Source organism: Mesoplodon mirus, assembly GCF_964341445.2.
Source record: "Mesoplodon mirus genome assembly, chromosome: 9".
In the NCBI taxonomy this organism is placed as follows: domain Eukaryota; kingdom Metazoa; phylum Chordata; class Mammalia; order Artiodactyla; family Ziphiidae; genus Mesoplodon; species Mesoplodon mirus.
Window position 1 is genome coordinate 22,156,606 of NC_138985.1, and position 15,043 is coordinate 22,171,648.

At 45.4% G+C, this 15,043-nt stretch overlaps 1 protein-coding gene across 1 annotated transcript in view; it reads right to left on the minus strand.

Moving 5' to 3' along the window:
* The window catches only part of COG5 (component of oligomeric golgi complex 5), a 273,181-nt gene that overhangs the window by 7,997 nt on the left and 250,141 nt on the right, over nt 1-15,043 (minus strand). The window contains exons 19-21 of the mRNA XM_082632836.1: nt 10,898-10,974; nt 1,035-1,161; nt 265-344 (exon numbers count right to left, since the gene is read on the minus strand). Of these exons, the coding sequence (XP_082488962.1) occupies nt 265-344; nt 1,035-1,161; nt 10,898-10,974 (284 nt within the window). The remainder of the gene's footprint in view (nt 1-264; nt 345-1,034; nt 1,162-10,897; nt 10,975-15,043) is intronic.

Sequence of the window (15,043 nt, forward strand, 5' to 3'; positions counted from 1 at the left end):
TGACAAGGAGTCGCTTCATAGTTGAGGTTGGTTTTCAAAACAGAAGTGCATGGTTCTTAGGGGTGCATCAGGCACGGGACAGCACAAGAGGGGATGTGAAGGACACGGAAAGCAAAACCTGACGTGGCCCCCAGTGGCGCTCCAGCAGGTGAGGCGCCTGCCCCGGGGGAGCACAACGTGGACACGCCCACCCGGGCCCTCTCCTTCCTCCTCCCCTGCATCCCCCACGCCCTGGGCGGGTGCCCCTGCAGCGCACGGCTCTACCTGATGAGGAGGAGCCTGTCCTTTTCAGAGGGATGGTCATCCAGCCACTGGGAGAAGCGTGCGTGGGACCACTCGGCCCTCTGCAGGGTGGAAACACAGTCAGAGGAGAGAGGGTGAATCCCATCCCGTGACAGCACGCGCGGGTTCAGAGAGGCTCGCAGGGATTCCCGGGGTCAAATGACGCCAGACACCTGCCCACAGGCGGGCGGCATGGCCCTCGGGGCACTTTCCTGACTCCCAAAGAGCCTTTTGGGTTTGCCAATTGAAGGTGGGTCAGAAAAGTAAACGGAGCCTCCGTCAAAAAAGCTTTATGGGGCTTCCCTGGTGGCGCAGTGGTTGAGAGTCCGCCTGCCGATGCAGGGGACACAGGTTTGTGCCCCGGTCCGGGAGGATCCCACATGCCGCGGAGCGGCTGGGCCCGTGAGCCATGGCCGCTGAGCCTGCGCGTCCGGAGCCTGTGCTCCGCAACGGGAGAGGCCACAACAGTGAGAGGCCCGCGTACCACAAAACAAACAAAACAAAACAAAAAAAAAAGTTTTATGAACCTAAATTACTTGTGTCACTATTATTTAAAGGGCTAATTCTAGATGCAGCAGGCAATTTTTACACTGCTGAGAAAGTAGGGGCTGGGCAGTGGGAATCTTTCTTCCTTCCTTAGGCATTTGCTGCCGAGACAGGAATCCGAGATTACGTACGGCAGGAGAAGGCCGGGCACCTTCAGTTGGCGGAGGCGGGGGGCGGGGGCAGCGGCACATTCTTCACTTCCTTACCTGGAAGGGGGATCTCAGCTCAGGGGGTGCTCTTGTGAACAAAAACTGAATAATGATGCTGAATGGAATAATGTCCCCCAGTGCAGGGCTACTGGCCACGTGCTCACTTGTCTGGAAGAGCAGCGGTCTAAAGGAAGGAAACGCAGAAGATATTTAATGCTATTCGATACAGAAAGAGGTGACTTGGTAGAAGAATCGTAATAGCATATACTAGTAGAATACAACTGCACAGCAGCGTAACAGCGCAATACGCAGTAGAAGAATGAAGAACAGCAGTCTTCCTGCACTGGCTAATCCCAAACCATTTCTTAACCCCGTTTAGCCCGGAGACACACACACACCCCACACACTCTGGCAGGAGGACCTGCCCTGCAGCTCCTTCCTCAACCCCCAGCTCACTGCCTCTGGGTCTGACTTTACTTCAAGGTGACTCAGCAAAATCCCCTCTTAGAGCTCATCTGATTAATAGGCTAAAATCAAAGCACTTAGCTGAAGCTGTCAAGTAGTTATAACTAATAGGTTTGGTCCAAATGTTCAGTTTTTATTTGATATAAAATCCTTCCTTGGGCTATAATCTAATGTGGGCAAATTCAAAATTTCAATACATTCAAAATTCAGTTTTCTATACAGCTTTTCAAAGGGCAATGACGTCCTTGTGTATACGACATTATTCTCTCACTGACCATCCCTCCCTTCTGACACACTGTGTGTCTGGGCGTCACCATCCACAAAGGGCCGCCCTCATTTTATTGTGCTTCACAGATTTGGTGTTTTTTACCAAACTGAAGGTTTGTGGCAACCCTGTGTTGTTAGATGATGGTTAGCATTTTTTAGCAATAAAGTATTTTTAGTTAAGATATGTACCATTTTTTAGACATAATGCTACTACACACTTAATAAACTATAGTATAAACATAACTTTTATATGCACTGGGAAACCAAACAATTTGTGTGACTGGCTTTACTGTGATAGTTGCTTTATGGCAGTGGTCTGGAACCGAACCCGTAATATGTCCGGGGTACACCCGCATTTTACAGGAGCCTGCAGGAAAATCTATCCCGTTACCCAACCACCTACCCCCTTGTCAAAGGCTGGCAAAAATAATTTGAAACTTTTACTGACTCTTCCTTGGCTTTGGGCTCTGATGGATAAGAGTTAATTAAACGCCAAGCTGTAGGGGCTGACTCTCAAGAGGAAAAATAGCAGCAACATCTCCTGAATGAGCAGTGATTCTGAAGTCTGTAAAATAGCTCTGTACCTGGGCTCTGTCTTCACCCCACGTAATTTACTCCAATCTACAGCTGAAGGCCTGGACGAACCAGAGACACGAGCTTCTTCACCACACTGATGATACACTCAAGAGTCAGCAGTGCTCTCAAAAGATAGTTGGTTCTGGTTGGATCCAGAATATATTGGAAAAAATGTCTTTATATTAACTATTCTATAAAATTTATCCCTGGTAGGGATTTTTCTAATTTCAACTGTTTTGTAAAACAACATTATTCTATAATTTAGTGTCTTTAACTACTGTGGAAACTTTTTAGTTCATCCGTGTTGCCCGTCACCAGACCTCCACAAAGCTCTGAACCAGGTCCTCTGTGGGAGCAGGACTAGGGTCTTTCCACAGCTGTGGGCGGTACACTTGCCTTGAACACTTCCAAGGGCAGCCATCTCACAGAGCTCCACGCTGCAGAGCCTTAGGCAGTGAGTCCAGCACCTACTCGGGTATGAAAACGTCGCTGAGGGAATTCTGGTTTTCCTGGAGGCATTCCTGTTTAAGTCCTTCTCTGTGTGTCGAAGACCTTGTCTCCATCTAGGCGAAGCTCCTAGTTTTAACAGCAGCAGCAATGGCTACCACACAGAACACTTACTTAAAGCTTTAGAAACGTGAACTCATTTATTCCTCCAAACAACCCTATGAGGTAAGCACTGTTACATCCCATTTTACAGATAGGTAAACTGAGAGGAAGAGAAATCAAGTAAAAGCTAGGAAAGGGCAGAACACAGACTCAAACCTGTGCAGCCTGGCTTTTCATTTTGCCAGGCAGCCTCTTTTAGGATATCAACTGTAGCAACTACTCATCATGTTTTTAGAACAGACAGACTTATTCTCAGACAGAAACAAAGACCCCTGGAGAAAGTACAACTTCAAACTGTTAACAACTCCTATATGGTAACCTGAGCAAAGTAATGTTTCCAGGACACCGTTTGAAGGCCATGCAGTTATTATCTCTTTAGGTATCCCCAAATTCTCTCCATGGGTCAAGGACCTCCAGTCACCCACATAATTGAACCATATCATCACAGTCTCTCTTGGAATTATTTTCACCCGGCATGACCTGAAGTTCTTCGGGGAGGGGGGGGCGGGGATGAGTGCTACGGTCTCAGAGGCCTCTGGAAGCTGACTCTGGTGGGGAGGGGAGGAAACTGTGCCCCAGCTCCACTTCCCGTAGCCTGGAGAACCCTTGTCCAGGCAGGGGAAGCTGAAACATCTCACAGCCCAAGGTCACCGGGTGCTGAGCAGCTGACATTCCCAGACTCAAAGCCAGCCTGGGGCCAAGCGCGTGTTTGAGCTGTAACAGGGCAAAGAGCCAGTGGGGAGGCGGCTCCTCCACTGAGTCACGGGCTCATCCTGCTGGCGCTCCTGAGAGGCCACCCTGAGGATGTGGGCAGACGGGGGAGCTTGTGCCTTCACTTCTCTCCCAGCTGCCCCTGGTCTGGTGAGAGTCCTGCCCTGCCCCAGTAAAGCCCAATCTTTGCCTACAGCATGTGACATGGTAGGATTCATCCTGAACGCTAGCTCATGACATGAGGAGACCCGGGGGGGGAGAGGCCAGTCCTGTATGACAGTCCTCCACTTACTAAAGGGCAGCCACATGGAATCCTTTCTGCCTCTGTGACAAAAAGATGACCAAGAATTTTGGTCCCCACTCTCTCTCGGTGCTCCCTATATGAAGTCCCACGTACAAAGGCTTTAGAATTAAGTACTAAGAAACACTGAACTTTTTCCTAAGAATTGATATACTTCCTTCCTCCCGAAAGTGAGAATTACATAGCTGATTCTGTTCCTCTTTTATCTTTGGCTTCAGGAAGTTTAAAGTCAAATTTGAAACTTATCTACCACAATTAAATTAGTTTTATGGTTTGAATAGTTGTGTTTTTCTTTGTTTTCCTTCTATATTCTTGATGCAAACTGCAAACAATCCAAGGGCAGGAAGCGAAGAAGGATGGGAAAGGGAGAGGGAGGGAGATGGAGAGGGAGGAAGGATCGGTAACGCGCCACGGCCGCAGCCCAGCCGAGCCACACACGATGCTGCTGGCTGCCACACCTGCACAGGGCAGGCCTGACAGAAACCAGCTCACTTTGAAACAGCATCTTCTGGTCCATCACTTGTCCCTTTGGAGCTCTGAGTCACAGCTGTTATTTTTCTGCCAGGACCAAATCTTCCACTCTGGCCACTAACAGGACAGCCAAAAAAAGCCACAGAAAGCACAAGTGGACTTGATTCCGTATTACGCATCACTGACATAATTACCTGTAAGCACTGAATGAGACATTTTATTTCTGGTGCTTGTTTTAAGAAGCTGAAAGAACACAGAATGAGAACCTCCCTTCTCCCTGATTCCAGGTGGAATCTGAAATACCAGCAAATTCAAAAAATACATCACCATCTGAGGTGATAAAAGGAACAAAAGGAAATTAATTAAGGTGTTATAAAACGCAGATACCCCAAATGCCACAAAATCACCCTTAGAGAATATTACTCTAAGTAGCAGTGTTTTCAAGGTTAAACTTTACAGGCAGCTGGTATTTTTTTTTATTTGTTTAATTAATTTATTTACTTTTGGCTGTGATGGGTCTTTGTTGCTATGCCTGGGCTTTCTCTAGTTGCGGCGAGCAGGGGCTACTCTTCGTTGCAGCTTGCGGGCTTCTCATTGCGGTGGCTTCTCTTGTTGTGGAGCACGGGCTCTAGGCGTGCAGGCTTCAGTAGCTGTGACTCGTGGGCTCTAAGCGCAGGCTCAGTAGTTGTGGCACACGGGCTTAGATGCTCCGCAGCATGTGTGATCTTCCCGGACCAGGGCTCGAACCTGTGTCCCCTGCATTAGCCGGTGGATTCTTAACCACTGCACCACCAGGGAAGTCCCCAGTTGGTAGTCTTAATTAACCAAGTATTAGGTCCCATTAGAAAAAAATTGTACTTCTAGTAGAAGATCTCCACATTTAAGTGATCCAGAGCTGTGTAGCTGTCAGTCTTCCGTTAAGGCCAATTACGGAGCGGAACAAGACTCGAGTCCTGCTGTCCCGCGTCCACAGCCAGCATCCGGGGTTCCTGGGCTGTCTGCCACCACCCGCACCGCAAAGCCCCTTTTGGTGAGGGCAGCCCAGACCACTGAGAATGTGCACTGAGACGCGGAATCAGCAGAGAAATGAGCGGGGCAGGAGGGGAGGACACGGGACTCCTCCCTGCACTGGACATAGTGAGGGCTTCGGAGGGATGGGAAGAGGCCCAGATACGGTGGCAGGAGGGACTGTGTGTGTCCCAGGAGAGAGCGGAGCAGGACGCTGATGACTGGGGGGTGAGTCAGGGCTCAGAGCAGAGAAGTGAGAGGCCCCCAGCTTCCTGTCTTGGAGTCTAAGGCTGTCCGTCCCAGGGGACCAGGACAGGAAGGAGGCAGGGGTTTCAGGCAGGCGTTCTCTGAGAATGAAAGCCCACATTTGGTTCAAGGTTCCTGCAGCATCTCCTGGAAGGCTGTCTGCAGTGGAAGATGGGAGATGCGGCATTTCAGAAGCAGGAGGTCACCGCCAAAGTGGGGACTTTAGATTCTCTTTAACACTCTCTGACTTCTCCTGGAAGAATCATATAAGCGTGCACATATTGCTCTAGGACCCTTTGGAGTGCAAACAAGCGCGGACTTCTGGGATAAGATGCGGGGCTCGGTGGTTGCGAGCACAGGCAGTCCTGGGTCTGAAATGCAGCCCTGCAGCTCACACACAGCTCTCACATGTGCAGCCCTGAAAGCTTACACCCCTCAGCCGTGACTGCTGCCTGGGGGTTGTCCCTGACTCTCATCTGTTGTGCTGAGGGCGGAAGGAGAAAGTACCAGGACAACGCTCAGCACAGGCTTAGCATATAATAATCAAATAATGACTGTTAGAATAAAAACGACAATAAATGAGCTACCCAGTCCTCCACATTTACCCGGGTGCTCCTAGCGCTGCCGAAGTATTGGCAGACAGCAGAGCGAACCAAACCCCAGATGTGGCTGCCTTCTGTCTTCAACACTGACGTCAGAAACTTGGAATTCAGAATCCAGAAGCCTTGGGGAAATCGTGATTGCCGAGGATGGACTGAGCGGAAAGACGGAACAGAACACATCTGGGGCTGGAGGTGCTCGTCACGGAGGCTGCAGAGATGGCCGCCGTCAGGTCTGCAGACCCGCAGGCAGGGACCGGCGCGGAACCTCACGTGGCAGATGATCACGGAGGTGACTGCAGACACGGGAACCCTGACCCCTCCTCCAACTGAAAACTGCTGACGTGGACACTACACTCTAGAGTTACTAATGGTCTTCCTTCTCCGGGCCCCTCATGCTAACAGACCCACCAGAACAGCCCCTATCTCCTGACAGCTCTCAATGCTCTTCCACTAAACCCGAGGAAGCTTCCAGCAGAGCAGGCTGTGGATATAATTCAGGGACCAGGCTGTGCCCTGGGAGCAGGCCTGCCTGAAGGCAGGGTCTGTGTCCCGGGAGGTGAGAGGCCTGTGGCTCTTTCTGTCCTTTGTCTCACAACGATCTGCACTGACAGGCCCCTGGCCAGGTGGAGCGAAAGTAACCTCCCTCACGGACACCTCTTGGGGGACACCGTCATGCTGCGGAGGGGTGGACAGGGCCAGGGCCTCGTGTGTCTCGTGTACAAACACAAACCACCCAGGGGCAAGTCCCTCATGTCGGCAGCTTTCTGAGGCGGCATTCTCTCCGGGGTAAACGATTCCCGCTGCCTGGGAAACCCATGTAGACAGTAAAAGGTAAATGCCTGCAAGAGGCCTGCCAGCCTAATTAAAGAGTCCACTGACATTACGTCCAAGACAAGTGCCCTGTGGCAGACGGCTGCCTGATGAGGGGAGGGAGCGCCTGCCAAGGCCGGGGTGTCTGGGGAGGGGGAGGGGAGGCTGCCCCGGGGGTCTGGGCTGGAGACGCCCTGCCGGGCACCGTCACCCTCCCTTGCACTGGGCCTGATGCCCTCTCCTGCAGCCCCTGCCTCTAAACCTGCCGGGCCTTTGGTTGTTGGGCTGCCTGTTTTTCTCGCCCCCCGACCCTTACTGTATAACGTTTTAGTATACTTTATATTATTTTTAGGCTCCCTTGTTATTTTTAAATGGATGAAACACTGCAAGAGGGATTGTTAAATATATCTGTTGACTTTTCTACCTACAAATATAAAACAACCAAAGCAAAAAATGTGAAAAATATAGGAAACCTCTAAAGGAAAAATCACTAGTAACAATGCTACTCTCCCAAGGTAACATTTTGATGTTTAGCCTTGATTTTTCCTCTCCAAACACACATGCTATTATTTTAAAAATAGTAGGGATCCATACCATACATACTGTTTAGTAGCCTTTTTCATCTCGTGATGCATTAGGAAGTATTTTTCATATTCTTAGATATTAACTAACAACATTAACTTGTTAACGGCTGCATATGCTTGATCCTATGAATGTGGCACATTTTATTTAGCCAATCTCCTACTGACTGCCACTGGGCCGGTGCTGATGCGACTCGGAACCTTTAGGGAGGAGACCCATGAACAAGAGCCCAGGTCAATTACGTACACGACCACTGGACGACGCCTTTTCCTTGTCACAGCACACAGCACAGACGGCAGGGTTCACAAGAATGGGCCCTGCCACTGCAACTGCTCAGGACTAATTTTAGAGAAGAGACAGACGTCTTAACAAGTTTTTGCAGGTAGCAAATCAAGTGCCTGGGTTACTAGAATAAAGACGACTCTGTATTGACTCACTCCTCTCTAGGAAGGGACTCTGCAGGACCTCCACATGGGGAAGCTGTCCTAAGTCAATCACGACAACTGCAGAGAAGCTGGCGGAGCTGGGGCCTTTTCCGGCCATGTATACAGGCAGAGGCAGGGGCACTGACATCCCTTTTCTCCAAAGATGGGACCTGAAACCTTCTTTTCAGACTAGGGCTAGATTTGAACCCAAGAATATACTACACTTTCGTTTTATTTCCTGATCCACTTAATCTTAAAATCTTTATCATATGGTGTCCAAGACCTCTCAAACAACTGAGAAAGCTCTAGGATCAATCCGGGAGATTTCTGTACATTCAATATATCTTTAGGAATATACTGATAGATATAATCTCTGTTAGAATTTTTCACTGAATTCAAGATATGGAGAAGTCTTCATAGGCAAAGTACAATTACTCTTATTACGTATGTGCCAAGGCCTTAGGAGCTGAGTGGTGTGCTGGAGGAAGCTCAGGGTTACCAGAATCCCAGGAGAAAAGGGCATATATCTTTATAGATGGAGAGAGGGACAAAACTCAGCCCCTATCACTAGAGCAGCTGAAATTTAACAATAGAGGGCCCTGTGAAAAAGGTGAGAAACCATGGGCTGCAAAACATTAGTGGGCCATGAAACCAATTAAATGGGTTAAAATAACCAACGAAGTGAAAAAGAAATGTCAGAGAATATCACATGAAGTGAGGGTAACTACTGTTTCATGGCACACGGGTGTGTGCGTGTGTGTGTGCCTGGGTTTGAGTGTACTTGCATGCAAGTATATGCCAGATGGTAACATAAAATCTCTCTTAATGTGAGTCAGGGTCAAACTTTGGAAACACATCTAGATTGACCATTGTCCCATGAGAGAAGCTAGCTATAAAAAACATAGGATTTTAAAAAATTATACACTAACCAATCATTAATTTTTTATTCCATAAATAGATACTAGAAGGTGTCACTATTCAAACTTTAAACGCTCCTTTAAAGAGTCCTTCTTTCATGTGAAAACTGGGAGGGCTGACAGAAAATCTTAAATGAATTAATATAGAACTGTTCTTATGTGAAACCTTAGAACGTGTATCTCCATACTGTGACACAACTTTAAAAGCACTTGGATAAAGGCCGTCTTGCCTCAGCAAATAAGATAAGCACTATTGTAATACATACATGTGGAATAAACAACTACACATGGGAGCCAGCACTATCAAAAATAATAGTCGAATCTTAACATAGCAAATCCCTAATCACAGCTTCTCCCATGCCTTTTTAAATACCTAGTGGGTTGATATCCCTCAACATGCTAAGATTCTGTTACTCAGGGCAGCATTTGATCATCCAACCGGGATTGCCATGTTACCATCATACTCAAAGTAAGTGACTTTACAGGAGTTTTGTTAAGGTTATTTTGATGGTACACACAGAAGACTGGTGGCTCGGGTACTCAGTACCTCTTAATCTTTCGACTTGTCCATATTTGGTAGTGCCAAACCCTAAGGCTTCCAAAATATTTAAATACTTTATAAAAGGTGTGAGCTCATCAAAAGAAGGTATCTGAAAACACTTGTGATCCCACTTTAAGTTTTTTTGAAATCCAACTCAGATGGGCAACTGAGAAAAATATTTCAGGCTCTTGTGCTGGCATTAAAAAAAATCACTGCCAATTACTCACAGGCAAAGTAAAGGATAAGCCTTCCCTTTCAATCAACAACCTTGCGTTCATTACACTTGAATTTTCTACCAAAAGCTTGGATGACGTAAGAGAGTGAAGCACTCTTTTAAAGAACATACTGCTTACTGATTACTCTAGTTTCTAGTACTGAGTCAGTTTATAGAAAGCCACATGCCTGGACTCTCTTACCTATCTTTATAAAGAAACATTCAAAAACCATTATGCTTTTGGATATTATGGAGAGCTGATATCAAGGTTTCCCATCTGGTATGCTGTGGTCAGAAAATGGTTATAAGTATTAGGTTGATCCCCTTGGCCCTCAGGGTTGGTCATCGTTTCATATGTATATATTTTCTATGTGTGCCATGATGTGAAAAAGTTTGGCTTACTGAATAAATAGCCGTATGAACAACATCTTTTTATCTTCTAAAATCTGATACTAAAGACCTAGTCATTAAGCTATTCAAGTCTTTAAAATTTGAGTTGGTAAAAGGTCTATCTAAGCATTCAGCACTGAAAACGATTTTCTTGTTAAATTGGTATAGTCTTAGATCATGAGTTTGAATTAACTCATTGTTTTTCTTTTTGAACTGGTTTCAAGTAAGCTCAATCCCAAATTTTGTGCTCAATTGCATTAGCCATCTTTAGCCTGAATTATCTACTACATTTACCGTCATTCCCTGCATTTCACCACTAAACTCAGTTCTTCTAATATTCATTCTAATAGTTTTGTTAGGGAATGCAACTTATGACCTTTTTAGAAGTAAACTGAATTGGAAATGATAAATGAACCAATAATACTTTCAGAAAAAGACATCTATAAATTATGAACTGCCTAGTATTACTACTCAATATATTTCTGTAAGAATGGAGAATAAAAAAAATAAATCCCCCTAGAAAGAGCATAATAAAAAATTTACCAGCTCAATCTTATTAACTGCAACTCAAAACTAACACATACACAGACATACATACATACACTAGGCAATTCATATAACACTATATAAATTTCTGGTTTGAAGAATAACTTTCAAATGCCACTGTTGTACATCACAAAATGGTTGAATAATGGCAATTTCATACAGATGGCCATGAACAGGGGAGGATTTATCTGCTAACAGGATATGGCTATATTAACAGCGATAATAGAATTATGTCTCACCTGAATGACCTCAGCATTCGATAGGACTTTCCTAAATCAGATACTCTTCTGCAGAACGGACCCACAGCCAACTCCATCTGAAATATTAAAAGATATCCCCAGCTTTTTACATAAGAATCTTGAAGTGAACTGGGGACACACTTGGATCACAGAAGGTTGTAGCTTGCAGTTAACTTAAATTTTATCTTCACTGTGAGGCAGGTTTTGAAAGTCAAATTTATTAAAAGGCAAGAGCTTAGATAACTTCTGCATTTATTTACTAAAGAGGCATACTTCCTTCAAGAAGAGAAAAGCATCTTTTGTTATGTAAGAGGAGAAAGTTTAGATTGTTTTTCTCCACTGAAAAATCAGAAAAAGGAAGGTTTTCAAGCCTGCCTGTGTGGCTATACTTTAAGCAGACATCACAAGCCTTTGTACATGAACATAAATGACGTCCCTTTTCACCAGGCTGGCTCAGGGGGTTAAAAGCACTGACTCTGGAGGCAGCGCATTTGTGTCAGAATTTCTGCTCTACAACGACTAGTTGTGTGGCCCTGGACTTAACCTCTTTACGTCCCAACTTCCTCATCTGTCGAATGAAGGTAATGCCTATCGTAAAATTATGCAAGTAAAATAGATAATTTCACAAAGCACTATGTGCACGGCATGTAGTAAGTGCTTGTTAAATGTCAGCACTTATTATCAGTATTTTAAAAACTTCCCCCTTTTAAATGTTAGTGAATTAATTTGTTTCCTGACTGAAGAATTTAGCAACTACTACTTTCACTTCTCTTTATTTTCCTCCTTTGACTGGAAATTTTGTCATTAATTAAGTTTTAGGCTACCTGTTCTTTATCCACCAAGCGCACATGCAAAATTTTTGCATACGTGGTACCCAGACGATAAACCATCTCTCTATACTCGCTATAAACAGGACCCTGGTAAAGAATAATTTAGAAAATGACTGGGAAAAGGCTGCTCCCTGGTAAAATCAACATCTTTCTTCAGGAAAAACATATGAAAGAAAAATGGGGTTTCTGTCTTGCTGGCCATCTTTCTGAAAAACTGTTCAAATCTCCTTGACATTGGAAGACCATGGAGACCTAATCACTCACTCATTTGAGAAACATTTTTGACTCCAGGAACCAAGCTAGACATGGGGATAAGAAGATGAATTAGATGGTCTTGCCTCTGAGGAGCTCTCTCAAATTTATCAAAGAAGGGGATATATATTTATTTAAACAATATAATTTTTATTCATCTAAATTTTAAGAGAGGTATGTGTGTGTATGCATACACATGCACACACACACATACACATTACTATTAAGAGAAATGACAAGTGTGAAATCAAATGTATGAACTGAGTGTCGGGGAGAATTGCAGGGCAGCTTTCTTTCTTCAGATGGTCTCAAGGGTGAGTCGTGACTGGTGAATTTCTCTCCTAGCATACAGAAGACACAGTATATATACCCTGTAGGCTCTAGAGGGAAACCAACCTCACATGATTAGCAAGCTCTCTAAAATACAAAAGAATAAGTAAATAAAAAGAGAAATCTGAGGAAGAAAAGTCAGACTCTTGCCAACAATGCAAAAGAGAGCGGCCTCGACCCAGTGTTCCTTGGGACCTGTTTATTCACTCAATGGGAGTTTCTGGTTTCCTACAGGATGTGGCATTTATTTTATAGTCAGCACAAAGTACAAATATGGTATCATGTACCTATGACTGTGTGTGTGTGTCTGTGCATGTGTGCATATAATGGTTTCTTACACACTGAAATCATGTGAAGTATTTTTCATGAAATGTTTTTGTCAATTTTTTTTTCAGTTACCCTAGTGGGCTTCATCATTTTCAAAGATTAAACCAAACAACCTTTGCCTTGGCACTTGAGCAAGACTGAATGTTAAAACAAATAAGTGGCTAGGAAAAAATTACGGTATGAGAGAATATGACCTCGAATGGCTGGGTCACCTATGATGCCTGCAGATTTCTATGCCATAGGACAATTTCAAAACGTTAAATGTTCAAAATAAAGTTTTCATCCATCAAGGACCTCTAGGGTACTAAAAACCATCTTCTTCTGCCAGAGTTCCATTAAACAATAAAGGCCATGTTTCTGAAGGGCAGGAATGTTCCTTTTAGAGGAGGTGACTGTGCAATTAGCTGTGGATACAAACATGGCATCAGCAACTGCCTCTCTCCAGCTCTCCTGTTTGGAGGGAACGAACAGTCAGCTGCAGGCGTGGTGAACTAATTACAGAGCTGCTCCATGCCCACCGCAGACATTTGGTTAACCACAGGGCATCTATGGATACTCCCAGGGCATTCTGCCCTGATACTGTTCAGGAGAAAAGGCAATAGGAGTTAGAATCTTGATTATCTGGGGTTCTTCCCTAAATTTATATTTGCAGGCAAAAAGCAAAACAGATATAAATGTATAGTATTTAAAGGGCACCAGAAAGAAAGAGAAACTGCTCAGAGTGCCACTGAGCAAATGATTTAATGCCAATGTCAAAAGCCATCCTTTCCCTCAGGAAAGAAACACAGCTGAGGGGCAGAGGGGAATGTGTGGTTCAGAGGGCAGTATGGACAAGTCCCCAGAGAGATTCTGAATCAGCAGAACCCCAGTGGCCTTGGACCAGCTTAGTGCTTTAGAAGTGCTGTGTGATTAGTGTAAACACAGAGACCATGTGGTCACAGTAGGGAATTAATTACCAGGAGGAAAGCACCTCATGCCTGTGACCTGATTCCTAGGAGGTATGTGCTGGGCACCTCCCTCATCGTGAGCGCCCCCCCAAGATGGCTCCCTGTAAATACACACTCTTTCACCTGTGCCACGCCGCCAGTGGGGAGAAGTTAGGATTCCTACAGAAATCTTTAAAACATATCATTATCTGTCTTTGCAACTGGACTTTATGCCAAATAATCAGTATTCCCAAACCTACCCTACTGGAATCTTCTGAGCTCTTTCTCTTTCTGTTATTTATGCCAGAAAAGCAGGCACTTTTATCACAAGAACTCTTTTCAAACCCATAGAGGATTTGTGTGGTCTTGATTCCAATGGCCTCAATGGCTTTGTTTAATTTTGAATACAAATCGGTAGAACTTTCAGTAATGAGGCAGCCAGGTGATGCCCGTCATGAATATAAAAGTCAGGGCAATGCCATCTCAGGGTTTTGATTCACCCCAGAAAAATGCAACCAAGTATGAAACCCGAGGGACAATGCCACATAACTGCAGTTGTGGGAAGAAACCACATCACATGAAACAAAAGCCCTCAATTCACTTTAATGTTTTTAAAATATGGGGGCAAGATATAACAGCTGGATAATACTTGCCAAAGCTACTGGTCACAACCATGACTGACTTCAGAAGTGCTGGCACCTGTCTTTCCTGCACCCACGACCCACAGGGCCAGGGAAGCAGCCGCAGAGTGAGTGGCACGAGGCTCTGAAACGGGGACACTATCCCGAAGTGAACCAAGGAATCAGCCCCACGGAGGCTGCGGCTACCAGTGTCACTGCCAGCCTGGGAAGTAAACTCTGAACACCCGAGTAAGAAGTGGAAAACGGAGGCTGCCCTGGAGCATACGTTAGTAATAATGATGGATGAGTTTCATTTATCTTAACGGAAGGGACCTGGGGAGAGGTCTGGTTTATAGGCAACATGTCTTCAGAAAGAAGGAATGCCAAATAAAATTCTGAATGTGCAGTTTTAAGGAAGGTGGGAGCTCAACCCTGCCCCTGGATGCTACGCATTTTGAACAGGTGCCAGCTGTGGTAGCAAGGGTCACAGGACAATGCTCTCCAGCTTTCAAAACTCACAAGGTCACACAGCATTAAAATAAAAACAGAAACAAAAGGCCTTCTTCCCACAGCACTCCCATTCTGGCCATCTCCTGCTTGGCTGCCACTCTAATTGGACTTGAAGTGCTGCCTCCAGGAAAGTGACTCAAGAACCAGCTGGAGCAGAATGCAAATAAACGGGTGGGGGAGGGAGCCCAGGGAAAGGAGAGGACAGGAAAAGAAAAACAAAATGAAGGAGGAAAGGGGGAAAGAAGAACAGACCCCCATTTGAGTTCAGCTCACAGTGTTTTTAACAAGGAAGAGCAGGTCTTGGTACCTCACTGTGTTTTCACTTTGATAAGCAGCCTGTAATCCCAGACA